Source organism: Melanotaenia boesemani, chromosome 3 (genome assembly GCF_017639745.1).
Source record: "Melanotaenia boesemani isolate fMelBoe1 chromosome 3, fMelBoe1.pri, whole genome shotgun sequence".
Classification (NCBI taxonomy): domain Eukaryota; kingdom Metazoa; phylum Chordata; class Actinopteri; order Atheriniformes; family Melanotaeniidae; genus Melanotaenia; species Melanotaenia boesemani.
In genome coordinates, this window is record NC_055684.1 from 2,654,156 (window position 1) to 2,682,086 (window position 27,931).

A 27,931-nucleotide genomic window follows, 5' to 3' on the forward strand; every position below is an offset into this window, starting at 1 on the left:
CAGACCTGAGTCCAGACCAGAGTCCAGACCAGAGTCCAAACCAGAGTCCAGATCAGAGTCCAGACCACAGTCCAGACCAGAGTCCAGATCAGAGTCCAGACCTGAGTCCATTAATTTTCCTTGCTCTGCCTTAGGAGTGCTCTGAGGCTCGTCACGTTCGCGAGGTGAGAGTGGTGGCACACCCGGGCTGCCCTCCACCGGTGGCCCCAGCTAGTCTAATTTTTGTTTAGCTATTTAGCTTTAAGCCTTTTAACTTAAGTAGTAATATTTTACACGTGTTATTGTTTCAATTTTTATATTTAGATTTTTGTATCAAAATAAATATTTAACTTTAATATTAATAGCTTTTCTCTTCAATCTTCGCGTTGTTGACTCCACCACTCATTGTACCAAGCCCTCCGCCACACTGGGAAATGCTCCAAGTGGCTTAAAACAAAAACAGGATAAATAACGACCATGTTTGTTACTCACAAAAACCAAAAGAGCAATGAGGAGAAATATTAGAACATCATTTTGGAATCAGAGGGTTCATGTTTGCAGTGGAACGACTCTGTGAAACAGGCATAAACAAAAATCCCACTTATACCTATTTTCCCAGTTAGCATGTCCCAGTTTTATTTGATTACTTTAATTTATTCTTTTTACCTTTCATCTGTACGCTGATTATCTGCTGCTAAGCTAGAAAGATGCTTCTGAGCCACGTGTCATGTCTCCATGAAATTAAGGAGTGGATGGCTCCAAGCTTCTTGAATTGTCATGAAAAGAAAACAGAGGTTTTGGTCAAATGTGTCCAGTGGTCCCTCCCCAGCAGATTTGGGTCTTTCAATCAGCTTTTTTAATGCCAACAGTTTCATAAAGGACAGCAATTTAAAACTAGATAAGAGAAGCTCATCTCAAGGTTTGAGGGCACATATATACGCATACCCAAACATACATACATATATATACTATATACATATATATACTATATATATATATATATATATATATATATATATATATATATATATATATATATATATATATATATATATATATACACACACATATACTGAGGACAACAGGGAGCAGGGGAAGAAAATTAAACCAGGTGTGCTAATGAACAGGAAGCAGGGTGTAAACCAGAACACACAAGTGGGAAAACTACAAAATAAAACAGGAAGAACAGAACTCAAAATCTCTGTTATCTCTTGGTCAGTCTGTCCTGCTGAAAATAAAAAAGATTAATTACTTAAAAAAAGCCAGATGGGCTGTAGAGGTGAAGCATCCCGTCAGGACAGGCTGCTGAGGCCAGGGCTCAGCTGAGGCTCAGTCTGAATAACAAGCTGGATATCACTGATAGAGGGCAGCATCCGCTCGGTAACTGTCACTCTGCATGTATGACAACATCATCTGTGGTCAGCTTCCTGTTATAGGCGAAGCCTCATCATTCTGAGATGACAGCCATTTTCCCTTTTCTAAAGCAAGAAAAAAATCAGGTAACATCTTAAACGACATTTTGCTCAGTCATTAGTTTGTCACATTGATTTAGTAGGAAATCATGAAATATCACATCCAAACAAAGCGAAATGAACCATTTTCAAAAGCTTCAAAAGTCTGAAGAAGGAAAAACAAATGAAGTCAAACTCTAACAGAAAAAAGAGATGATCTAATATGAGCAGAGATTCCTTCTCATTTCTCAGACCAGCATCAAGACATAATGCCTTATTACCTTCCACCACTTCCCACTGACTGGCCACACTTCAGTTCAGAGGAATCAGTTAGAATAGAACTTTATTGTCATTGCAACAAGTACAACAAAATTTCAAAGCCCTCCAGTCAGTGCAAAACAGAAAAAAATAGAATAAATAGAATAATTGCAAGAATAATAACAGGGTTCTTACTGCTGTCTGTCATTTACACATCCTCTTCATCGGGACCGCCTTCTAGTACCGGGTCGTCCTCTTCATCGGGACCGCCTTCTACTACCGGGTCGTCCTCTTCATCGGGACCGCCTTCTAGTACCGGGTCGTCCTCTTCATCGGGTCCGCCTTCTAGTACCGGGTCGTCCTCTTCATCGGGACCGCCTTCTAGTACCGGGTCGTCCTCTTCATCGGGACCGCCTTCTAGTACCGGGTCGTCCTCTTCATCGGGACCGCCTTCTAGTACCGGGTCGTCCTCTTCATCGGGTCCGCCTTCTAGTACCGGATCGTCCTCTTCATCGGGACCGCCTTCTAGTACCGGGTCGTCCTCTTCATCGGGACCGCCTTCTAGTACCGGGTCGTCCTCTTCATCGGGACCGCCTTCTAGTACCGGGTCGTCCTCTTCATCGGGTCCGCCTTCTAATACCGGATCGTCCTCTTCATCGGGACCGCCTTCTAGTACCGGGTCGTCCTCTTCATCGGGACCGCCTTCTACTACCGGGTCGTCCTCTTCATCGGGTCCGCCTTCTAGTACCGGGTCGTCCTCTTCATCGGGTCCGCCTTCTAGTACCGGGTCGTCCTCTTCATCGGGACCGCCTTCTAGTACCGGGTCGTCCTCTTCATCGGGTCCGCCTTCTAATACCGGGTCGTCCTCTTCATCGGGACCGCCTTCTAGTACCGGGTCGTCCTCTTCATCGGGTCCGCCTTCTAGTACCGGGTCGTCCTCTTCATCGGGACCGCCTTCTACTACCGGGTCGTCCTCTTCATCGGGTCCGCCTTCTAGTACCGGGTCGTCCTCTTCATCGGGTCCGCCTTCTAGTACCGGGTCGTCCTCTTCATCAGGACCGCCTTCTAGTACCGGGTCGTCCTCTTCATCAGGACCGCCTTCTAGTACCGGGTCGTCCTCTTCATCGGGACCGCCTTCTAGTACCGGGTCGTCCTCTTCATCGGGTCCGCCTTCTAGTACCGTGTCGTCCTCTTCCTCGGGTCCGCCTTCTAGTACCGTGTCGTCCTCTTCATCGGGTCCGCCTTCTAGTACCTGGTCGTCCTCTTCATCGGGTCCGCCTTCTAGTACCGGGTCGTCCTCTTCATCAGGTCCGCCTTCTAGTACCGGATCGTCCTCTTCATCGGGTCCGCCTTCTAGTTCCGGGTCATCCTCTTCATCAGGTCCACCTTCTAGTACCGGGTCGTCCTCTTCATCGGGTCCGCCTTCTAGTACCGGGTCGTCCTCTTCATCCGGTTCATCTTCTAGTACCTGGTCGTCCTCTTCATCGGGTCCGCCTTCTAGTACCGGGTCGTCCTCTTCATCGGGTCCGCCTTCTAGTACCGGATCGTCCTCTTCATCAGGTCCACCTTCTAGTACCGGGTCGTCCTCTTCATCCGGTTCATCTTCTAGTACCGGGTCGTCCTCTTCATCGGGTCCGCCTTCTAGTACCGGGTCATCCTCTTCATCGGGTCCACCTTCTAGTACCGGGTCGTCCTCTTCATCACCTTCTAGTACCGGGTCGTCTTCTTCATCGGGTCCGCCTTCTAGTACCGGGTCATCCTCTTCATCGGGTCCACCTTCTAGTACCGGGTCGTCCTCTTCATCACCTTCTAGTACCGGGTCGTCCTCTTCATCAGGTCCACCTTCTAGTACCGGGTCATCCTCTTCATCGGGTCCACCTTCTAGTACCGGGTCGTCCTCTTCATCGGGTCCACCTTCTAGTACCGGGTCGTCCTCTTCATCGGGTCCACCTTCTAGTACCGGGTCGTCCTCTTCATCGGGTCCACCTTCTAGTACCTGGTCGTCCTCTTCATCACCTTCTAGTACCGGGTCGTCCTCTTCATCAGGACCACCTTCTAGTACCGGGTCGTCCTCTTCATCAGGTCCACCTTCTAGTACCGGGTCATCCTCTTCATCGGGTCCACCTTCTAGTACCGGGTCGTCCTCTTCATCGGGTCCACCTTCTAGTACCTGGTCGTCCTCTTCATCACCTTCTAGTACCGGGTCATCCTCTTCATCAGGACCACCTTCTAGTACCGGGTCGTCCTCTTCATCAGGTCCACCTTCTAGTACCGGGTCGTCCTCTTCATCGGGTCCACCTTCTAGTACCGGGTCGTCCTCTTCATCGGGTCCACCTTCTAGTACCGGGTCATCCTCTTCATCGGGTCCACCTTCTAGTACCGGGTCGTCCTCTTCATCGGGTCCACCTTCTAGTACCTGGTCGTCCTCTTCATCACCTTCTAGTACCGGGTCATCCTCTTCATCAGGACCACCTTCTAGTACCGGGTCGTCCTCTTCATCGGGTCCACCTTCTAGTACCGGGTCGTCCTCTTCATCGGGTCCACCTTCTAGTACCGGGTCGGACCTTTTTAATCCTGGTGTGATAGATGAAGCAGGTGGTGGAAACCTTCCTCAGAGGTTTTCTCCATATTAACATGACAGCATCACACAGTTGCTGCAGGTTTTTTGGCTGCATCCATGATGAGAATCTCCCGTTCCACCACATCCCAAAGCTGCTCTACTGGACTGAGATCTGGTGGCTGTGGAGGCCGTTGGAGTCCAGTGAACTCATCGTCATGTTCTAGAAAGCAGGTGGAGATGATCTGAGCTTTGTGACATGGTGCATTATCCTGCTGGAAGTAGCATCAGAAGATGCTCCACTGTGGTCATAAAGGGATGGACATGGTCAGTAACAATACTCAGGTAGGCTGTGCTGGTTAAACCAGGACACGTTGGTACTAAGGGGCCCAAAGTGGGCCAAGAAAATCTCCCCCCACCATTACACCAGCAGCAGCCTGAAGCGTTGATCCAAGGCAGGATGGATCCATGTTTTCATGATGTTTCCAGCAGATTCTGAGTCTAGCATCTGAATGTGGAGCTGAAATGGAGACTCATCAGACCAGCAACGTTTCTCCATCTTCTATTGTCCAGTGTTGGTGAGTGTGTGTGAATTGTAGCCTCAGTTTCCTGTTCTTAGCTGCATCCTGGTCCAGACAACTGCTGCTCACTGGGTTTAATTTATCTCTCATTTGTATTTATTGTCTTTTGAAAACAAAACAAGATAAATTAACTGTAAAACTTCTACAGTGTCTGTTTTTCAAGTATAATATTTACTATCAGAGTCTTTCTGCCACTGTGTTAGGTTTTATTTTTATAACTTCCTTTTTAAAAGGACAGCCTTACTACAGTTGTACGCTAGTTTAAAAGAGGAAGTGGTCTACTAGGCTGAAATCATATTAGCAGAATAGTGGGTGGTAAAGGTTAATTTTAGGATGTTTAGCAAGCCACTGACAAGATCTATCTCAGACACTTCTATAGGAAAGTAGAGATGATTTTCTCTGTTTCTGTTTCTATCCTCAACAACATGGAAAATTTCTTAATTTGTTCAGGTGTCATCTGAGCTAGCTGCTGCTGCTGTGTTACCTTCAGGTGTCATTGTCTGAGCTAGCTGCTGCTGCTGTGTTACCTTCAGGTGTCATTGTCTGAGCTAGCTGCTGCTGCTGTGTTACCTTCAGGTGTCATTGTCTGAGCTAGCTGCTGCTGCTGTGTTACCTTCAGGTGTCATTGTCTGAGCTAGCTGCTGCTGCTGTGTTGCCTTCAGGTGTCATTGTCTGAGCTAGCTGCTGCTGCTGTGTTACCTTCAGGTGTCGTTGTCTGAGCTAGCTGCTGCTGGTGTGTTGCTTTCAGGTGTCGTTGTCTGAGCTAGCTGCTGCTGGTGTGTTGCCACCAGGTGTCGTTGTCTGAGCTAGCTGCTGCTGGTGTGTTGCTTTCAGGTGTCGTTGTCTGAGCTAGCTGCTGCTGGTGTGTTGCCACCAGGTGTCGTCTTCTGAGCTAGCTGCTGCTGCTGTGTTGCTTTCAGGTGTCGTTGTCTGAGCTAGCTGCTGCTGCTGTGTTGCCATCAGGTGTCGTTGTCTGAGCTAGCTGCTGCTGCTGTGTTGCCACCAGGTGTCGTCTTCTGAGCTAGCTGCTGCTGCTGTGTTGCTTTCAGGTGTCGTTGTCTGAGCTAGCTGCTGCTGCTGTGTTGCTTTCAGGTGTCGTTGTCTGAGCTAGCTGCTGCTGCTGTGTTGCCACCAGGTGTCGTCTTCTGAGCTAGCTGCTGCTGCTGTGTTGCTTTCAGGTGTCGTTGTCTGAGCTAGCTGCTGCTGCTGTGTTGCCATCAGGTGTCGTTGTCTGAGCTAGCTGCTGCTGCTGTGTTACCTTCAGGTGTCATTGTCTGAGCTAGCTGCTGCTGCTGTGTTGCCTTCAGGTGTCATTGTCTGAGCTAGCTGCTGCTGCTGTGTTGCCTTCAGGTGTCATTGTCTGAGCTAGCTGCTGCTGTGTTACCTTCAGGTGTCGTTGTCTGAGCTAGCTGCTGCTGATGTGTTGCTTTCAGGTGTCGTTGTCTGAGCTAGCTGCTGCTGGTGTGTTGCTTTCAGGCGTCGTCTGAGCTAGCTGCTGCTGGTGTGTTGCCACCAGGTGTCGTCTTCTGAGCTAGCTGCTGCTGCTGTGTTGCTTTCGGGTGTCGTTGTCTAAGCTAGCTGCTGCTGCTGTGTTGCCATCAGGTGTCGTTGTCTGAGCTAGCTGCTGCTGCTGTGTTACCTTCAGGTGTCGTTGTCTGAGCTAGCTGCTGCTGGTGTGTTGCCTTCAGGTGTCGTTGTCTGAGCTAGCTGCTGCTGCTGTGTTATCTTCAGGTGTCGTTGTCTGAGCTAGCTGCTGCTGGTGTGTTGCCACCAGGTGTCGTCTTCTGAGCTAGCTGCTGCTGCTGTGTTGCTTTCAGGTGTCATTGTCTGAGCTAGCTGCTGCTGCTGTGTTGCCTTCAGGTGTCATTGTCTGAGCTAGCTGCTGCTGCTGTGTTACCTTCAGGTGTCATTGTCTGAGCTAGCTGCTGCTGCTGTGTTGCTTTCAGGTGTCGTTGTCTGAGCTAGCTGCTGCTGGTGTGTTGCCTTCAGTTGTCGTTGTCTGAGCTAGCTGCTGCTGCTGTGTTGCCACCAGGTGTCGTCTTCTGAGCTAGCTGCTGCTGCTGTGTTGCTTTCAGGTGTTGTCGTCTGAGCTAGCTGCTGCTGCTGTGTTGCTTTCAGGTGTTGTCGTCTGAGCTAGCTGCTGCTGCTGTGTTGCTTTCAGGTGTCGTTGTCTGAGCTAGCTGCTGCTGCTGTGTTGCCTTTAGGTGTTGGTTGTCTGAATTAGCTGCTGCTGTGTAACAGGCAGTCGTAGTCAGCCAGTTGGTTGTAGACCAGAGTGTGTTCAGAAGCTGGTCGGGAGCAGCAGATAGTTCCAGATATCATGAACTGGATCAGAGATGAAGTTTCTCCTGGATAATGTAGAAGGATCTATGATTTTTTTTAAGGAATCTAGCGCTAAACTCACATCTAAACTGTGGAAATACTCAGACAAGGTCTCACATCTTCCGAAACAATGAAAGTTATTTTAGTTTGTTTGACACCACATAGACTCATAGACGTACGTGGACCTGCAAAAGCCACATGACTGAAATGGAGCCATTGATCTGTCCCGACCCAGCTCGGAAACCATGGCAAAAACGGAGAAGAGGCAGGGTTTAATCAAATATAATAATCAAATTTATTAACAACTGAAGTAAATGTTTAACTAAATCTAAAAGATCTGCAATGTGCTATCAGCAGGTGCAGAAATCAAATCACGAGGCCCGATGTCAACCAAAGCAAACATGGTGCCAGCAGCGAAGGGAAGGGAAGACTGTCAGACCTGGCCAGGTGTTCCTGATCATCCTGAGTAACTCCGCCCACTAATCCCTACAAAATAAGCAAAAACCAAGAAAATGAATAAAAACCAACCAGCATGACAGGGCTGTCACGCCAGCTAAATGTCTCTATAGATATGAACAAAACAACATAAAAATTTCAGGTTTTATTTTTATTTTCAGAATAAAATCCAACAATCTTTTCCCATCAAATGCGGTGAATGCATATCACCATTTTTTTGCCAGGGCGGCATGGCTCAGTGGGTAGAGTGGTCATCCTGTCCTAGCCCAAGGGTTGTCGGTTCGATCCCGGCCCAGAGAGTTCATGTAGAGGTGTCCCTAAGCAAGACACCAAACCCCTAATTGCTTCTGATGGGTTGTGGTTGAGCACCTTTCATGGCAGCTTCCACCATCAGTGTGTGAATGTGTGATGTGAAGCACTTTGGATAAAAGTGCTATATAAGTACAGACCATTTACCATTTTAAGAATATTTATACAGATATTTACAAAAAGCAGAACGTACCAAACTGCTGCTCTGGAGACGTCTTACATTAAAGAGCAAAAACAGAATAATGAACAACATCTACAGAATAGAAAACTGATCTAAATAATATAAAACAAGTTCTATTTTACACTCTCACATTGTATTTTAAAGTGAGCTTGAATACAGTATCTAAAATGTGCAATTTTGGGCTGGAACTTCACCGTGTACCGATTTAGATCCTTTTTGTTAGCTTTGAAACATTAAAGTCAACCATCGCATTCATTATCAGACTTTTAAAAATCCGCAGCCAAGCAAAGCTGGAAATTCATACACCATGAACCGGGCTGATGGGTGACATGCACCAACCAATCAGATCATGTGATGCTTCCATGCACTTAGAGATCCAGCGATATCCGAAAGTGCTGTGCTCTTTGGGCCAGTTCCTTTGCAAACTCCTGGGCCTCGTGCAGAGCTTGCTTATCTGGAAAGTGCAGGGCGGCCTTCTTGGTGGCCACAGCCAGCTGCTTGAGGAGAGCACACAGGTGGCTACTCTTACACAAGAGGCTTTGGCTGGATGCTCCACGCTGGGCTTTCCTGCACAGAGTGTCCACCAGTCTCTGGCCCACCATGATCACCAGCTTACTTTGGGAGATGAATTTTTCTGGGGGCTGGCCGTCCTGAAGGCTGCCTACAAATCCCCCAATGGCCTTTTGAAGAGCTCCAAAGTAAAGGCGGCTGTGCTCCGACAGGGAGGGGGGTTGATGATGGTCTGGGCTGTTGCTGGAGTCGGAGAGGTTTATCTGGTTATCGGCCTGAGTACAGAAGAATAAAGAAGGTGAAGCTGGTCACATGTATGATGTCAGAATGAAGCTAAAATCCACTTTAACCTGAACAGGTGAACATTATTTTACTGTCTCTGAATTTCTGAATAAACATGTTCAACTATTCAATGTTTACTTGTTTCTACTACAACATGCTGTTCTCCAACAAGATGATTGACCACAAAAAGATAAAAGATGTGTCTGAACCATGAATGGACCAGTAAATGTTCGATTTAATGACAGCTAGTATCTAAACGTCCTCTTCACATTCACACTGCAGCTGGAATTTTTTGCCCATATGCAACTCAAATCGGATGTTTAATGAAAGTTGAACGGCACAAATCCACGACCCAGGCCACTTTCATACGTGGTCCTGGATCTGTGTGGAAGCAACCTCAGCCTGAACAGTAATGCCACATTTCATCCCACTTCAATGTCACAGAAGTGAGACAAACGTCACAATTCTGCAGCGGTGGAAGGGCATCGCGGTGGATAACGTTGGCGCAGCTGGTCAATGGAAAGAAAGCAAAGTGTTGGACTTAATGAGTGTTTGGGGTGACAGTTCTGGCCAAGACAGTTCATCAGCTGGGCATAATTCTGTCGGTTCCAACTGTGGAAATACTTTCAATTTGATACACAAATGTGTGCAGCCTCCATATTTACTTCCGTAAACATGACTCACTGCATGATGTTGTGTTTTCTTCTGCACATGCGTGTCACTTCAGGACCACAGGCCATTCACACGTAGTGTGCTAAAGGTCACATTGAAATGATAATATGATAAGAATATGATCATTTGTGGATTTTGGTTTAAAAAAATTAAATTTGGCCATTAAGACCTGCAGTCATCAGGCCAAGACCAGACACGTTACTCATGCTGTAGTTTATCCACCTATGCTGGTAGGTTTAGTTTGAGATGAATGAATCATTGTCACACGATTCTACTTAGAAGTCCTACATTCAAGATGCGTAGCATTAAACTTTTACATTTTCTATTTACTTCACCTGAAAGTTGAATATCCCTCATCTTTTGTGAGTAGTGTGTTCTCTGGACTAGTCTTTCCCGTCTACTTCTGACTACAAAACATTTGACATTCATGGCTTGTTTCTTCCGGCTCGTTGATGCTTAACACAGAAGACGGATACGCAGACGGATGGACAGTTTCGGTTACGCTCATAACTTGGTCCGTTTTCAGGAAGCTTAGCTATCCATCACTTGATGCAGAAGACGGAGCAAAACCACTGGAAATCACGGGGGCAGTGCTGAGCAGAATAACATGCGACCAGGGAAAGAAACAAACCAGAGAAGAAGAAGAGGATCAGAAAGGGAACAAAAAGGCTGAAGAATGAAGACGAGCACAACCACTGTAGAATTTGCACAAGTTTTTGAAGAGAGGCTATGCAAGTGTTTAGGGTGTGTTGGGCGGTTGGAAACAACTTTATAGGGATGCATTACCGCTGCTGTCTGAAGTACTGCCCACTAGTGGAGAAACTGACTTAACAACCATGGAAACGTAAAAGACGCATGAAGTATGAGGACGGCGATGTATGACAACGCCTGACACAGACATCTCTGTTTACCCACGTAAGGGAGCATGAATGGGCCTGAAGACGTAAAGCTGTTTTGTTCCTTACAGATTCAGAGGCTGGTGTCACATTATCTTTTGGTTTCCTCTGCTCTTCCTCCTGCTGCCTGTCCTCCTCTTTAGTCTAAAAATAAAAGCAACATCATTATTATAATAATAATTTTTTGCTTTCCCTTGGGTAAAGAAAATTAAGTTACTATGTTAACCGAAATTCTCTATGATGTCTGAAAGCACCAGAAGTTCTCACCTGCAGGTCTATGTAGTCATCGTCATCCTTGACTTCGTTCCCTCCTTGTTTAATTGTATCAGGACTTTTCTGTGTCTCTGCAGGACTTTTGGTCCTGACAGACTCGGGTGCTTTAAACAGAAGCTTTGCGTTGCCGTGGATGATGGACACAAGGCGCTTAACGTCATCCGGAACAGTGCGTGCCACCATAACAAAACGATCCAGTTGATCTGGTGACTGGACCCTGCCTGGCTCCTGACAGAGCACAGTGAGCGGCCAGCCGGCTGTGTTCAGGACACTCAATGTTTGTTGTAGGATCACACCAGAGTCCTCTATGATGGAGAGCTGCTTATTCAGCCTGCGCTGCAGGTTGGCATCAGTTAAACGGCGTGCATTGCCTTTAACATCCAAGGAAAAATTTAGGAAACACATCAGAGAGGAAGCAATGCCCTCTGCTGCCTCTTTGATCTCTTTGTGGTGTTTCTCCAGATGTTCTTTACACCTCCAGTTACTGCTGACAAAGACCATGAGTTGGGGCACAGCCCTGCAAACAGACTCCTGCAGGTCCAAGAGTTTCCGGCAGGCCTCATCCTGACTGAGCGTCACTTTCCGATGAGGCTCCGGGGAAGAGGAGCTGAGAGGAAGAGAGTCACATGAGCTGGAGGAAGAGCTGGATGCCATGCTGATTCTTTGATTGTCTGCTGCAGGGAGACATGGAGCTCTACCTCGCTCATCCTCCTGCAACACCGAATCCTGATTTTCTGGAACATCATGAAAAGGTGCAGAGGTCAGAAAGTCCTTCATCTGCTGCCTGCCCACCCTCTTCACTTTGAAGTTATTGCTTGAGTCTCCCCTGAACTCCAGAGGTTTATGATCCCCAGAGGGTTCACTTCTGTTTTGGGTAAAAGGTTCTTTGTTGTGTAGCACACCACAGACCAACTTTTCTGAAGCTTGTGGGGGTTCGTTGTGAAGAAGGGCTTGTGGTAAAACTTTGGGTTGACTGGATATGTCAATAGAGATGGATTTGGGGATATCATAATGTAAAGAGGTTGGATTGCCTCTTTGAATGGGTAAAGCATGTACTGGAAGAGTGTCATAGAGCTGGCCACCAGTGGCTCTGAAGGGCAATGTGTCGTAAGAGTTTTGGTGTGGACTTGGTGGTGAAACTGCTGGCACATCATAGATCCACTCAGGCTTGCGAGGGCTTGGCAGGGTGCTGTATCCACCAATCACTTTCTGGTGGAATTCTGCAGCTGAGGGAACAGGGACGTCGTAGTTTGGATCCTGAGTCAGTGGTGGTGGAACCGCATACACCTGCAAACAAGAGTCTTATTGTCAGATAAAACCGTTTGCTCATATGATTCAATGAACAAACCAGCCTCTGTACAGGGATCAACATGAAACACTACAGTCCAGTACTAAGAAGCAGCAATGCTAGCATGTAGCATAGCAACATGGTGGGAGAAACTCAGCTAAAAGACTCCACCAAGCACCGGCATCCTAACCAAACACAGTTCAAACCCCAGCAGTTCTATAAGAAAACCAGGAGAACATCACTGTCCACTTTAGAGCTTCTGCTAATTTTCCCCCACAAACCAGGAGTCACATGACAGCAGAGACTCTGCTGGTTCCTGAGACGTCTGTCTCATCACGGTGGGACAGAAACTCTGGAGCTAAAAGCCAGAACCAGAAACCAGGTCTTACTGTTGCTGTTTGTGGTGAAAAGTTTGATTCCAGCTCTAAAAACTCTGCTAACGTGTTCTCCTGTGACTGCCTTTGTTTAACATGAACCATGAAGGTCCTGCTGGTTTCCATGGAGATGAAGGAGGTTTATAGTGAAGGATTCTCTCCTCCTATCAGAGACTATCCTGTGCTCCACTTCTGTCTGGACCCTCATGGTGTTTCTAAGGTGAATGTGAGGCTATCCCTGGATCCTCCTAACTCTGACCATTGATAGAGGTGTCCATCATCATCATCATCCTCATCATTATCATTATCATTATCATTGGCTGATGACTTCCTGGGGTATTTACCTGTGTAACACCTGGAAACCTGCTCAGCTTCACTTTTTACCTTCTACTGTAGCACAATTCCTCGTCGGATATTACTTTACTCATTCCTAGGATTACTTTACTCATTCCTAGATCTACTTTACTCATTCCTAGGATTTCTTTACTCATTCCTAGATCTACTTTACTCATTCCTAGGATTTCTTTACTCATTCCTAGGATTTCTTTACTCATTCCTAGTAATACTTTACTCATTCCTAGGGTTACTTTACTCATTCCTAGGATTTATTTACTCATTCCTAGATCTACTTTACTCATTCCTAGGATTTCTTTACTCATTCCTAGATCTACTTTACTCATTCCTAGGATTTCTTTACTCATTCCTAGTGTACTTTACTCATTCCTAGGGTTACTTTACTCATTCCTAGTAATACTTTACTCATTCCTAGGATTACTTTACTCATTCCTAGTAATACTTTACTCATTCCTAGTAATACTTTACTCATTCCTAGATCTACTTTACTCATTCCTAGGATTTCTTTACTCATTCCTAGGATTTCTTTACTCATTCCTAGATCTACTTTACTCATTCCTAGGATTTCTTTACTCATTCCTAGATCTACTTTACTCATTCCTAGGATTTCTTTACTCATTCCTAGTATACTTTACTCATTCCTAGGGTTACTTTACTCATTCCTAGTAATACTTTACTCATTCCTAGAAATACTTTACTCATTCCTAGGATTACTTTACTCATTCCTAGTAATACTTTACTCATTCCTAGGATTTCTTTACTCATTCCTAGTAATACTTTACTCATTCCTAGGGTTACTTTACTCATTCCTAGTAATACTTTACTCATTCCTAGTAATACTTTACTCATTCCTAGTAATATTTTACTCATTCCTAGGATTTCTTTACTCACTCCTAGATCTACTTTACTCATTCCTAGGATTTCTTTACTCATTCCTAGATCTACTTTACTCATTCCTAGGATTTCTTTACTCATTCCTAGATCTACTTTACTCATTCCTAGGATTTCTTTACTCATTCCTAGATCTACTTTACTCATTCCTAGGATTTCTTTACTCATTCCTAATGTACTTTACTCATTCCTAGGGTTACTTTACTCATTCCTAGTAATACTTTACTCATTCCTAGGAATACTTTACTCATTCCTAGGATTACTTTACTCATTCCTAGATCTACTTTACTCATTCCTAGGATTTCTTTACTCATTCCTAGGATTTCTTTACTCATTCCTAGTAATACTTTACTCATTCCTAGGGTTACTTTACTCATTCCTAGGATTTATTTACTCATTCCTAGATCTACTTTACTCATTCCTAGGATTTCTTTACTCATTCCTAGATCTACTTTACTCATTCCTAGGATTTCTTTACTCATTCCTAGTGTACTTTACTCATTCCTAGGGTTACTTTACTCATTCCTAGTAATACTTTACTCATTCCTAGGATTACTTTACTCATTCCTAGTAATACTTTACTCATTCCTAGTAATACTTTACTCATTCCTAGATCTACTTTACTCATTCCTAGGATTTCTTTACTCATTCCTAGGATTTCTTTACTCATTCCTAGATCTACTTTACTCATTCCTAGGATTTCTTTACTCATTCCTAGATCTACTTTACTCATTCCTAGGATTTCTTTACTCATTCCTAGTATACTTTACTCATTCCTAGGGTTACTTTACTCATTCCTAGTAATACTTTACTCATTCCTAGAAATACTTTACTCATTCCTAGGATTACTTTACTCATTCCTAGTAATACTTTACTCATTCCTAGGATTTCTTTACTCATTCCTAGTAATACTTTACTCATTCCTAGGGTTACTTTACTCATTCCTAGTAATACTTTACTCATTCCTAGTAATATTTTACTCATTCCTAGGATTTCTTTACTCACTCCTAGATCTACTTTACTCATTCCTAGGATTTCTTTACTCATTCCTAGATCTACTTTACTCATTCCTAGGATTTCTTTACTCATTCCTAGATCTACTTTACTCATTCCTAGGATTTCTTTACTCATTCCTAGATCTACTTTACTCATTCCTAGGATTTCTTTACTCATTCCTAATGTACTTTACTCATTCCTAGGGTTACTTTACTCATTCCTAGTAATACTTTACTCATTCCTAGTAATACTTTACTCATTCCTAGGATTTTTTTTTACTCATTCCTAGGTTTACTTTACTCATTCCTAGGATTACTTTACTAATCCATAGTAATACTTTACTCATTCCTAGAAAGACTTTACTCATTCCTAGGATTACTTTACTCATTCCTAGTAATACTTTACTCATTCCTAGGATTACTTTACTCATTCCTAGGATTTCTTTACTGATTCCTAGGATAACTTTACTCATTCCTAGGATTACTTTACTCATTCCTAGGATTACGTTACTCATTCCTAGTAATACTTTACTCATTCCTAGTAATACTTTACTCGTTCCTAGTAATATTTCACTCATTCCTAGGATTACTTTACTCATTCCTAGGATTACTTTACTCATTCCTAGTAATACTTTACTCATTCCTAGGATTACTTTACTCATTACTAGGATTACTTTACTCATTCCTAGTAATACTTTACTCATTCCTAGTAATACTTTACTCATTCCTAGGATTACTTTACTAATTGCTAGGATTACTTTACTCATTCCTAGTAATACTTCCTCATTCCTAGTAATACTTTACTCATTCCTAGGATTACTTTACTCATTCCTAGGATTACTTGACTCATTCCTAGTAATACTTGACTCATTCCTAGTAATACTTTACTCATTCCTAGGATTTCTTTACTCATTCCTAGGATAACTTTACTCATTCCTAGTAATACTTTACTCATTCCTAGGATTACTTTACTCATTCCTAGTAATACTTTACTCATTCCAGTAATACTTTACTCATTCCAGTAATACTTTACTCATTCCTAGGATTTCTTTACTGATTCCTAGGATAACTTTACTCATTCCTAGGATTACTTTACTCATTCCTAGGATTACGTTACTCATTCCTAGTAATACTTTATTCATTCCTAGTAATACTTTACTCATTCCTAGGATTACTTTACTCATTCCTAGGATTACTTTACTCATTCGTAGTAATACTTTACTCATTCCTAGTAATACTTACTCATTTCTAGTAATACTTTACTCATTCCTAGGATTACTTTACTCATTCCTAGGATAACTTTACTCATTCCTAGTAATACTTTACTCATTCTTAGGATTACTTTACTCATTCCTAGTAATACTTTACTCATTCCAGTAATACTTTACTCATTCCAGTAATACTTTACTCATTCCTAGGATTTCTTTACTGATTCCTAGGATAACTTTGCTCATTCCTAGGATTACGTTACTCATTCCTAGTAATACTTTATTCATTCCTAGTAATACTTTACTCATTCCTAGGATTACTTCACTCATTCCTAGTAATATTTTACTCATTCCTAGGATTTCTTTACTCATTCCTAGATCTACTTTACTCATGCCTAGGATTTCTTTACTCATTCCTAGATCTACTTTACTCATTCCTAGGATTTCTTTACTCATTCCTAGTATACTTTACTCATTCCTAGGATTACTTTACTCATTACTAGGATTACTTTACTCATTCCTAGTAATACTTTACTCATTCCTAGGATTACTTTACTCATTCCTAGGATTACTTGACTCATTCCTAGTAATACTTACTCATTACTAGTAATACTTTACTCATTCCTAGTAATACTTTACTCATTCCTAGTAATACTTTACTCATTCCTAGGATTTCTTTACTCATTCGTAGGATAACTTTACTCATTCCTAGGATTACTTTACTCATTCCTAGGAATACTTTACCCATTCCTAGTAATACTTTACTCATTCCTAGTAATACTTTACTCATTCCTAGGATTACTTCACTCATTCCTAGTAATACTTTACTCATTCCTAGGATTACTTTACTCATTACTAGGATTACTTTACTCATTCCTTGTAATACTTTACTCATTCCTAGGATTACTTTACTCATTCCTAGGATTACTTGACTCATTCCTAGTAATACTTACTCATTACTAGTAATACTTCACTCATTCCTAGTAATACTTTACTCATTCCTAGTAATACTTTACTCATTCCTAGGATTTCTTTACTCATTCGTAGGATAACTTTACTCATTCCTAGGATTACTTTACTCATTCCTAGGAATACTTTACCCATTCCTAGTAATACTTTACTCATTCCTAGGATTACTTTACTCATTCCTTGGATTACTTTACTCATTTCTAGTAATACTTTACTTATTTCTAGTAATACTTTACTCATTCCTAGTAATACTTACTCATTTCTAGTAATACTTTACTCATTCCTAGGATTACTTTACTCATTCCTAGTAATACTTTACTCATTCCTAGTAATACTTTACTCATTCCTAGGATTACTTTACTCATTACTAGGATTACTTTACTGATTTACTGCTATTCAGTGGTTTTCACCTAAAGAAATGTTTTAGGGTGAGATAACCACATTTTCTTTTGTGTTTCAGGTGAATTTATTGTGACACAGTAATGCATATCTGGATTCTGACCTTTCCGTAGTCATCTGACATTTTTCAGATTTTTCTCAGGCTAGAATTATACATCCAGTCCTTCTAGTTGTGAAGATATACTGGTATGTGATGTCAGACAGGAGGCAGACCTCATCAAGAAGAGGTTAAGTCAGGTGAACATGTATAAAATACCAAAATAAAGAATGCATTTATTCACAAATAGTTTGATTAATTATTTTTTCAAAGCATCTAAAACTTACGTAAGCCTCTCCTGGACTGCTGCATGTTAAACTCTCTGGAGAATCAAATCTCTTCTCCAGGTCGGAAGTTTGAATCATTGAGGTATTTCGGGTCATTTGTTTGGGAGTTGTGGATTCCTGCAAAGAGAACAATGAAAAACCATGAAGGTATGCAAACAGTAACTGAAGAGTAAGCAACTTTAATGCGTATGTGTGCTCACAGCGAACAGAGAAGCTCGTTTTGGTTGGCACGGGACATCATAGACCTCGCCTTTTGGACTGGATGCCATGTTGAAGAATGAGAGCTGCAGACATGACGACAAGCTGTAACACTGAGGTTGAGTGCTCAGATCAAAGCTGCATCTACCTCACTGACCTCTGTGATCGCTCGTTTGTGGGGACAGTATCTGTTCTGAAGCCTGTTGAGAAGCCCATTATGTGTACACTTTGCCAATTAACGCAGCTCTTTTAACAGAAACCATACTATTAAGTGGACATGAGTTGGCTACTGTGGAGGGGAACAGGACTTCCCTGCAGCCGGAGAGGAAATGATGAACATGTGGGTATATTTCCTCCCAACAAGCACTGTACCCATGCTTGTGTGTTTCTGGGGTCCCTGGCGGCAGGGGTTGCTGTTTACAGTTAAAAGTGTCTGAAGTCTGTGTCTGTTTGTCTTTTACGGGACCGTAAAGACCCTGCTGCTGCATGCCTGTCTCTACAGAGAGGCCCCTGGTCCCATCTGTAAGCTCTTTTGACAGCAGGAGCTTCACAGCATTGTGTTTTTGCAGAAGTCTACTTCTCTAATCATGAGAGTTTACACGTCCCAAGACAGAGGTGCAGAGCAAATAACCCACCAACATCTGCATTTAGCTGCTTTCCAAAAACATGCAGAGGAAAAAAATAATAATAAAAGAGAAAAATAGTTCCTACCTTGTTTGCTTCATGTCCATCTAGGCTGTGCTGAAGTGCTGATTGGATGGGACTTTTTGATGTTGATACAGGAGTGGATGGGGCCTTGTATATCACGTCCATGAGCTCATAAGCAGGGCTGCTGGTGGGTTGGGGCATGCTCGGGATCTGGTAGATATTTTGCACATTGTCATCACTCCTGGCATGAGTTAATTTGGATTTTTCTGCAACCAGACTTAAGGGGGCTGCAGTGGTTCCGGTTTGTGGTAAGAGCTTCAGTCTGTTTGCAGGCGCCAGGCCATGGCGTCCATACAGAGAGCACATCCACCACCCGCTGGTGCCGGCCACGTGCTGATCCACCACCGTAACGATGTCGCCCTTTCTGAAGCCAAGTTCATCTGCACACTCAGCCGTGTTGTCGTACAGAGCTTTGGCTAGCTTGCTCTGAAACAGAAAGCAGAGAAATGCACCTGTTATGTGACCCTGGAAATTTCTCTACAAACCATCTAGTTTCATGGACCAAACAGCATTTCATCCTGAAAGAAACTGCTACCAAGATGCACACTGAAGACATCAGATTCTCCAGGAAATGTCCCAATTTGTCCTTTCACAAGTTTTATAAATTAAATCAGTAAGAAATTAAATATTTTATTTGATTGTGGGAGGGAAAATGAGTCTTTTTTTGGTTTTAAATGACATTTCCTTGCTCTGTATTTTCGCTTCCTGTTTGTGCTTCCTTCAAAGCTTCCTTTCACAAGCTTGCACAACAAAAAGTAGAGTTTGTTCATTGTGTCACTGAACCGCAGTTGCGGGTTGCTTGACATCCCCTCCACCAGCTTGTTGGTGTCCTGCTCTGCTGTGAGTTTCCTGTCCTGCAGCAGCAACCTCGTTGCTGTTGCTGTTTTTGACGTGTGCAACTAATCATGAGCTCAAAGTTGTGACTGATGATACGTTTTGAAGCAAAACGGCTGACTGGGGCTGATTTTCTGCCAGTTTGTGGTCTTTTGTTCTGAGTTTTACTAATGCGTCATTTTATTACGTTTATTCATCAATGTCGTAGCTGGTGTGCATAAACCTGAGTTATATGCACTGATCCGAGTCTCCAGACGTTGCCTGAACTCCACAACTCTGCTTTCAGTCCATGAGGTTGATGAAGAAACTCAAGCTGATCAAATCTGTAAATTAGAGGTGATGCTTGATGTGATGCATTCAGGTTCATATGATTGAGATGAAGTAATGACCTTAAACGCAGCATGTTTTTATTTATTATTCCAAAATAATTTATTATCATTCATCATAACAGAGCAACAAGAAGATGAGCTAAACCTAAACAGGAGAAACTTGGAGACATTTAGGCTTGGATGATGGAAAATAGACATGAGGCTGAAATCCTGCTCTACCTTTTTGTTTTGTAAATTTCCCATCAACCATTAAAAGAACTGCTGGGTAATTTATGTAAATAGTTTTTAAGCTACTGGACTAAAAATACAACATTTTATGAATTACATGTAATTTCTTCTCTTTAAATAGATTAAACTCAAGTACATCCATTTATTCAACATTTCGCTCTGTGAAGTTCATCTGACTTATTTAGGATGAGTGAAAATTAAGTTTTCTGAAAAATATAATAAGTCTCCGGGACCCCCTGCCCTGCATGTTCCAGATGTTTCCACACCTGGGTGAAATGAAAGGCCCATTAACAAGATCGCATGGAGGTGGTTTAACCTGAATCAGGTGAGCTGGAGTTGGAAACATCTAAAACATGCAGGTCAGGGGTCCTGAAGACCACCACTGACAACAAACAACTTTTGATTAAAAGAAAATAACCCATCACTGGCTGTATATAGATTAATTCTAAATGTGTTCTTTAAGGAGATTTAATATATCTGCTGAGTATTGTGATGATGACGATGATGGTTATTGTTTCATTATAAGACGATGTAATGTCTAGTGGAGAATAAAAATGAATGTTACTCTGGTATAATATGTGACAATATGAGAAAACATCTCAGGAGAAGCAGAAGCTACAACTGGGTTCAGAACTGTTCAACCATCATTAAAAACTGGATGGATGGTGGGAACCGTTGTCTTCCAGGAAGAAACGTGGTCAGAAAAACATCCTGGGATCCAAAGGACTGAACAGCCACTACAGAGTTCAGACTTGAACCCCATGGAGGATTTCTGGGATGCGCTGGCGAAGGCTTTGAGCAGTGGTCGGACTCTCCGTCATCAATACAAGATCTTAAAAAAATAATGCAACTCTGCATGGAAATACATCTGGTGACTTTGCAGAAGCGTAGATATGATGGCTCAGAGAAGCTGCTGGAGTCAGAGATGAAGGCGGTCTGACCAGATGTTGGAGTGTGAGCTTGTTTTGGTGGCAACTTGTTCTTTGGTTGGCAGTGTATATCATAATTTACTGGGTGGGATTCGATAAGTTCGAACTTCCTCCCACTCCTTTAAAAAGGGACATTTTGTTATGTTGGTTTAATTTTTTGTTTGTTTCCCTTTTGTTTTCATATTTTTGCCATTATTATGTTCAAATAAGTTTTATCAATCAATCAATCCATCAATCTTTTTTTTTTTTTTATCTTTTCTTATCTTTTTTTAAAATCCTTTCATCTCTTGGTGAGTGCTGAAGGTCTGGAATGTTTCCGGAAGGAACGTGAAGCTCTGGACGTGTCCATGTTCGTCCCAGCAGCTCATGCAGGCCACAGAAGGCAGCCAACACCACGCAGACCTGGAATAAACAACCCCCCCGTAGCTCTGCCCCCCTCCCAGGGTGAATCCTGTGAAACAAAGAGGCCATTCACCCTCAAACAGCAACACACTCAGCACCTGTTGGGATGCCGGCCTGTGGAGCCCACAGCCGACCCCGCCCCACCCACCAACTCCCCACCGAACCCCAGGGGTCATGCTACAGGCATCCAAGTGAAATACAAAGGGTCGAACGGCGCTCAGCTCCTGTCCTCTGGACTCATGATGACCGCCATGTTCCTCAGATGTCCAGGTCACGAACTGGTGTTTGTCCTCCAGCCCAGCAGTGAAACCAGCCAATCCATTTCCTGCGTGGTTTGACTCGGTGCTGGTCGGAGCGTACAGTAAGCCAGATTCAGCTGCGAGGCTGTTGGATTCCTGTACACGCCTGCTGGTGTGGATCAGCCGCTCGGACAGCTGGTGAGCAGCCTTTCAGCAGCACAGCTGCCCCCCCACCCCCCACAAACTCAGTCCTGTTCACAAATTAACATCACAGCACCGAAGAAGCTCCTTAAATTCTGAAAAACAGCCTTTTTTCAGGCAACAGGCTGCATCCTCTTCCCACAACCATCTTCAATCAAAGGGACTTCAGCTAATTCAGAGAAAGTGATGTGGAAGATGAGAATTTAAAGAATTTATGCTTCATTTTCTTTCTTAACATATTCAAAAAGAAAGAGCAAAATGTGCGTCAGTTATAATTTGAAAAAATCATCTCAATTCAACATGTTGAAAAGGAGAAGGAAGAAGTCCAGCTTGTCTCATCTTAAGCCTAAAAGAATGTAAATGAGCTTCTACTGTGATCTTCTATGTCCACATTTACACAAACAGACATGTCTGCAGATTTAAAGGCTGATGAAGAAGAGCATTAAGCTTGTTTATCTTAAAACTGCAGAAGTTCTGATGAAAGTAGTAAAACCTCTGGTCTGAAGGCAGATTGTGAAAGATTACCATGACTCAGCGTGTGACTGATGATGACAATGAGCCTGTCCACGGTAGACAGCACTCGCTTTTCTGTTTTCAGGGCTTCAGTTTTCTGTGCCTCTGAGATGGGAAATTATTTCATTTTAAAAAGCAAATCCTGAGCAAATGGAGTTTATGAATGATCTCTATAATATTTAAAGGAGACCACGGACAATTTCTGGGATGTCTGCAAAGTGTTCCACTTCAGTAACATGAAAGAAGATTAATTAGACTGTTGCATTGTTGTTTACGCCATCAAACTCGCACTTCTAAGAGAACTGAAGATAAGAGCTGGCCAAATAACATTAAGAGCCACAGCTCAATCAAACCTGATGAGACAGAAATCAACAGCAGCGTTGCTTCAAACAGTTTAAAACCTTGAGCAGCTCTCTTGTGATCTCAAAATGATCACTCACATTACTACAGAGGATTTTCACCAGTGTTTGTGGTCGTCATGACATCAGGGAACTGGTTCAATAGTTGCAGTGATGATGTGACATAATCCGAAACAGTCGTCCAAAGTTGACTAACGTTAGCCGCAGTGTTGAGCAAGTTCACAGGAACTGGTTCAAAGTTCAGTTCACACATTAAAATGAACTTGTTCACAGTCCCCCCATGAACTAGTTCACTTTCAGCTTTTCAGTTCGTATTTTTATTTTTTTTTTAATCTTTCATTTTTTAAAAATGTTTTTACAATTTTTTGTTTTGGTATAACTAACTCCTCATAATGATCTTCCCATGATGGTGCATAACTCTGGAACATAGACGCCACCGCCATCTGAGCCAATGTATGCACATCAATCTGTCCCGTTCAATGAAACACACATCATACATCAAATAAAATATCTTTCAGAAGCTGCAGGCTGTCACGTAGGGCTGGCGTTGGTGGCGAGCCAACAATGTGGACCTAGCTTAACTGAGGTCTGTAACAGCTAATGAAGTCAACAGGTTCTGAGATGCTGGATTTTACAACGTCAACCCTCAGTGGATCTGCAGGTCACCAGCAGAACGACAGCAATACAAGCAATATCACTATACATCCATACCGCTGATATGGCCATACAACCAATACGGCCATACAACTGATACAGCCATACTGCCGATACAGCCAGCCATACAGCCAATACGGCCATACAACTAATACGGCCATACCACCGATACGGCCATACTGCTGATATGGCCATACAACTGATACAGCCATACTGCCGATACAGCCATACCACCGATACGGCCATACAACTGATATGGCCATACCACCGATATGGTCATACAACCAATACAGCCATACCACCTGGTCGGCCATACAACTGATATGGCCATACCGCCGATACGGCCATACAACTGATACAGCCATACAACCAATACGGCCATACAACCAATACAGCCATACCACTTGATACGGCCATACCACCTGATCGACCATACCACTGGTACGGCCATACCGCCATACGGCCATACCGCTGATACGGCCATACCGCTGATAAAGCCATACAACTGATACGGCTATACTGCCGGTATGGCCATTCCGCCATATGGCCGATGATGTCAATACCAGTGTTAAGGCACAGATGACTATATGGCCTATACTGCCCATATGTCCCACACGTCCATACAGCTGATACCAACGATACAGTTTATACCGCCATATGGCTAGTACTGCTTATACACTGATACCGCCAATACAGCTGATATGCTGATACAGCTACTACAGCTGATAATGCAAATATCACCATTATGGCAGATACTGCACATCCCACCAATACATAGATAACGCTGTGACACAGCCAATCACTGAGTTTACATCTGTCAAACAAATGTAGAATTAGATGGTAACACATTCAGATGTGATGTTACAGAACTTTTTTTTAGCCATGTGGGAATCGAGGAAATCTGTCCATGGCTTCTTCCTGGATGAAGCTCCGCTGTTGCAGAATAATGCCAAACAGCCCCTCCTAAAAGATGGTAGCAAACACTGACCAGCTCTTGAAGCTCTAACGCTGATAATGGCGAGAAAAATGTTGACTACGTGGCTCAACATAAGGATCAACACTGCACATTATCTACGCAGAACACCTTGATCAAACAGGGTCTTCAGTCAGAGGCTTCTTCAGAGTCACTTCCACCCACAGCAGCAACCTTACACGACTGTTGGCTGCTTTATTTATAACAGCTGTTTGGAGTCTTTTTATTTATTTATTCATGATCTATTTCAGAGGTCCCCAACCCTGGTCCTCAAGGCCCACTATCCTGCAGGTCTTAGGTGTCTCCCTGCTGCAACACACCTGATTCAAATTAAACGGCTCTCTGACAGGCTCTGCACAAGTCTGCAACTGAGCCATTCATTTGAATCAGGTGTGTTGCAGCAGGGAGACATCTAAGACCTGCAGGATAGTGGGCCTTGAGGACCAGGGTTGGGGACCTCTGATCTATTTTATTTATAGCATCAGTTATTCATTATTATACTGGAACAATAAAATTTCCTTAGGTGATTCATAAAACCAGATTTAGGGGTGCTTTGATGCTAATATTGATGTTAAAAATAATAATTTGGCCAGTAGCTGATAGATAATTGGATTGCTTTGGTAATTTATTTTTTACCTTTACCAGGAAACAATGATTTATTATCACACATAAATGGACAGTTAAAAAAAGTTTTCCAGTCCTTTATCACACTATCTTTGCTTTTGTACAGGAAACATTATTATAACTTTTTTATTTTATTTTATTTTTAAAAAGCAGAAATAGCCTTTTAACAGCTTTAAGATGATGCTTCAAACTTTCCTGTGACAGGTCTCACAGTTCGGGTGACGTAGTGACCCTTCCATCTCCTTACTTCTGCTATAGATGACGTTACAGATTAGAATTGGACAACAATGAACTGGACTGAATTGTACTGTGTCTGTCTGTTTTAGTCTCTTGAGGTGACTTTGTTGTGAACTGGCACTATATAAATTTAAAAAAGTTAACATATTTCCTGATCAGTTCCATTCCATATCACCACAGATCCAGTGATAACAGCCTGGACAGTTTGCACGTAGAACCCGGTGTACATTTATTCCCAGACGCAGCTGAAAGTGAAGTCATCTGACCACAGAACACGTTTACCATTTTCCAGATAACTGAAGTTGTCTGTTGAATAAGTCACGTGCGAGTGTCCGTCGGATTTTCTTATCGCGGCCAGCTCGTACAGACACATCAGAGTCCAGGATGTGTTCATGCAGCCATGTCTCGGTCAAGCACATAACACTGCATTCCCCGTGTTCTTTATGAGACTTTGTTAGCACTTTGAGCTCGTCCATCTTGTTAGCTAATGATCTCACGTTACCCGTCAGAGACTGGAAGAAATGGTTTGAACCTCCTCGGTTTTTCTCTCTGCCTCGCTCCTGCCCTGCATCCTCTTGGCTTCCTCTTTAACTCCTTTGGGATTTGGTGAGTTATTTTGCTGATTATCTTGATTTTGGAGACCTTCATCAGTTGGTCAAGCTGGTATATAACTATTCCGTTGCCATGGAAACTTATCATAAGTCTTGAAATGGTCCAAATAAAACATAGAAATCACAGCAGCACAGCCTCCGAACTAGTTTGAAATGACTTTGAAAAATGAACTTGATGGTAATCATATTTTAAAAATTCAAAGGAGGAGGAGGAAATTCAGTCGAAAGGAACTTTTTTCCCACGGAAGACAACATCATTCATAATCATGTTAAAAATTAATTCATTATTTCTTTCATTGGCTTTTAACACAGCTTGAGTTGTTGACTTTTTCATGTTTTTATTTTATTTATTTTATTCTATTTTATTGTTTTGTTGTGTGTTACTGTTATTAGTAATTTTATTGCTTTTATTTACCTTTTTATTGTTCAATATGATAACTGTAACAGCTGTTAAGCCTAAGGCTGTGTACAGCACTTTGGTCAGCTGTTTTAAAAGGGTTGTATAAATAAAGTTGGATTGTATTTTAACGTTGTGTTTGTTCCACTCACCCAGCTGAAGAACATTTCCAACACATGGTAAATAAACTTGGACTGGTTTTAAATAGATAAATAAATGAATAAATAAATGATCTCAATCCTTTTCCTGAAGCAGACGTGCAGTTTTCTCATGCTGCTGTTTAAACTGGATGACTGTCTACTGTTCCTTCATGATAAAAACAGACACAGCAGCAGCAGCATGAGACATCCTAAAATAGCCTTCGATAAACTGGAAAGGACACAAGTTCCAATGTAAAATAAGCCTAAGCCTAACGGAAGTGAGATTGCCTCAGTCTTGCATGTCATCAAGCAGAACAGTGTATTTCTAAACACAGTCAGTGATGAGCTCAGCTGGAGAGCTGCCCTGCAAGGGGAATGATCAGAGCCCTGCACTTCCTTTCTTACACTGTGCGATACAGATAACATATGGACAGACTATTCATTGGTGCTACATTAATCATGTCGCAGCTTTTAATCATTTTCAACCCCAAACCAAACACCTCCAGGCCCCACAGGCTTCTATCCAAACGCTTTGAAAGACTTAACGTGGTGGAAATGAAGCAGAATTCTCCTTTCACAGGGAACTTTAATGCTTTTCCCATCTGGTCCTGGCTTCTAACAGCACGGCTTCTCCAGGAATCTTTAAACAAACACACAACACTCCACATACACTTAATACTATGACTGATAGAGAAAGCCGAGCATCTACGTGTCCGGATGGGTTCCGGCAGCATCCAGCGGCATCGCGATGCAGATGGGTCTCCAGCCACAGAGGCAAAGTCCCCCATTTATCAACTCTAATTCAGTGTTAAATGAACTAGAAGTTCACAAAGCAAGAAGTTAAACTGACAGCCAGCAACCCAGAAAATCCACCCCTGAAAATCCTGGATGATCATCTCACTTCTACAGACTTAATGAGGCTCATAAAGTTTCCCTCTCAGCTCGGTGTCAGCATCAGTCCTCAGGTTTCAGCTCAGATCTGTAGCTGACGCCTCAAGTTAAATAAAAACTCAAACTTTTCTGAATGAGCAGCACACACCATCCTAGTCTTTAACTGGTTTGAAGTTTAAAGCCCAGGAGCAGCTGCAGAACTCACCATGATTGTAAAGTAGTCGTGTTCACACAGAGAAATCAGCCTGTCCTCAGAGACGCTTTCAGAGAACCATCCCAACCAGCGAGCGAGAGGACTCGGGGGGGTTTCCTCCTCTTTGCTGGAGCATACTGTCTGTGCTGTCACTGAGAACCCGGCTGCTTTTACTACCTGGGCGGAGACACTGGCTTCCTGTCAGAGAGTGAGCTGCCTTCCCATTGGCCAGAGACCACCCCCAAACACTACAGCTACAGCCACGCTTTTCTTTATTTCCACTTAATGGAAATCTCTCTTTCACGTCCGTCTTTTTAGCAAAGCAGTCACGTCTCACTGGTTTACTTTCCTTCTAAAGGACAGAATTCTTATGATCGTCGCTATGCTTATGTTGTCCATTTCCTTTATACGAGTGATTTATGAACTTCATCTGTGAGGGAGGTAGTTGGGGGTCTGAAGGAAAAATTCTTCTGGGTTTACTTGTGGTTGTCTGGACAGCAGAGCTGGTAGAACTGGGAGAGCTGAGCTGGGGTTTGGGAATGTGACAGGGTAGCCTGACCTTCCAGTCAGAGGTCGGCATTAAGAAGGAAAATCTGCAGCTTTATAGGTTTACGTTCCCTCGTTCTACCATCCTCTTCACATTTTTTAAGACTGAAATCGAAAAAGGGTTCTTAGGTTAACCTCCTGGTTCTACCTGAGGTCTGGGCTTTAAGGGTGCTATAACAATTTTACCCATCAGCAC

The 27,931-nt window shown here is 42.9% G+C and overlaps 1 protein-coding gene across 1 annotated transcript; it reads right to left on the minus strand.

Moving 5' to 3' along the window:
* Positions 1 to 7,459: 7,459 nt before the first annotated feature.
* cass4 (Cas scaffold protein family member 4) lies at positions 7,460 to 27,316 on the minus strand. Its single transcript, XM_041981615.1, has 7 exons — positions 27,202 to 27,316; positions 18,439 to 18,861; positions 17,730 to 17,813; positions 17,530 to 17,646; positions 10,722 to 12,014; positions 10,524 to 10,598; positions 7,460 to 8,879 (listed from the first exon to the last, which is right to left on the minus strand). Exons 1-7 carry the CDS (start codon positions 27,202 to 27,204, stop codon positions 8,463 to 8,465), a joined length of 2,412 nt encoding a protein of 803 aa, XP_041837549.1. The 5' UTR covers positions 27,205 to 27,316; the 3' UTR covers positions 7,460 to 8,462.
* Positions 27,317 to 27,931: the final 615 nt, after the last annotated feature.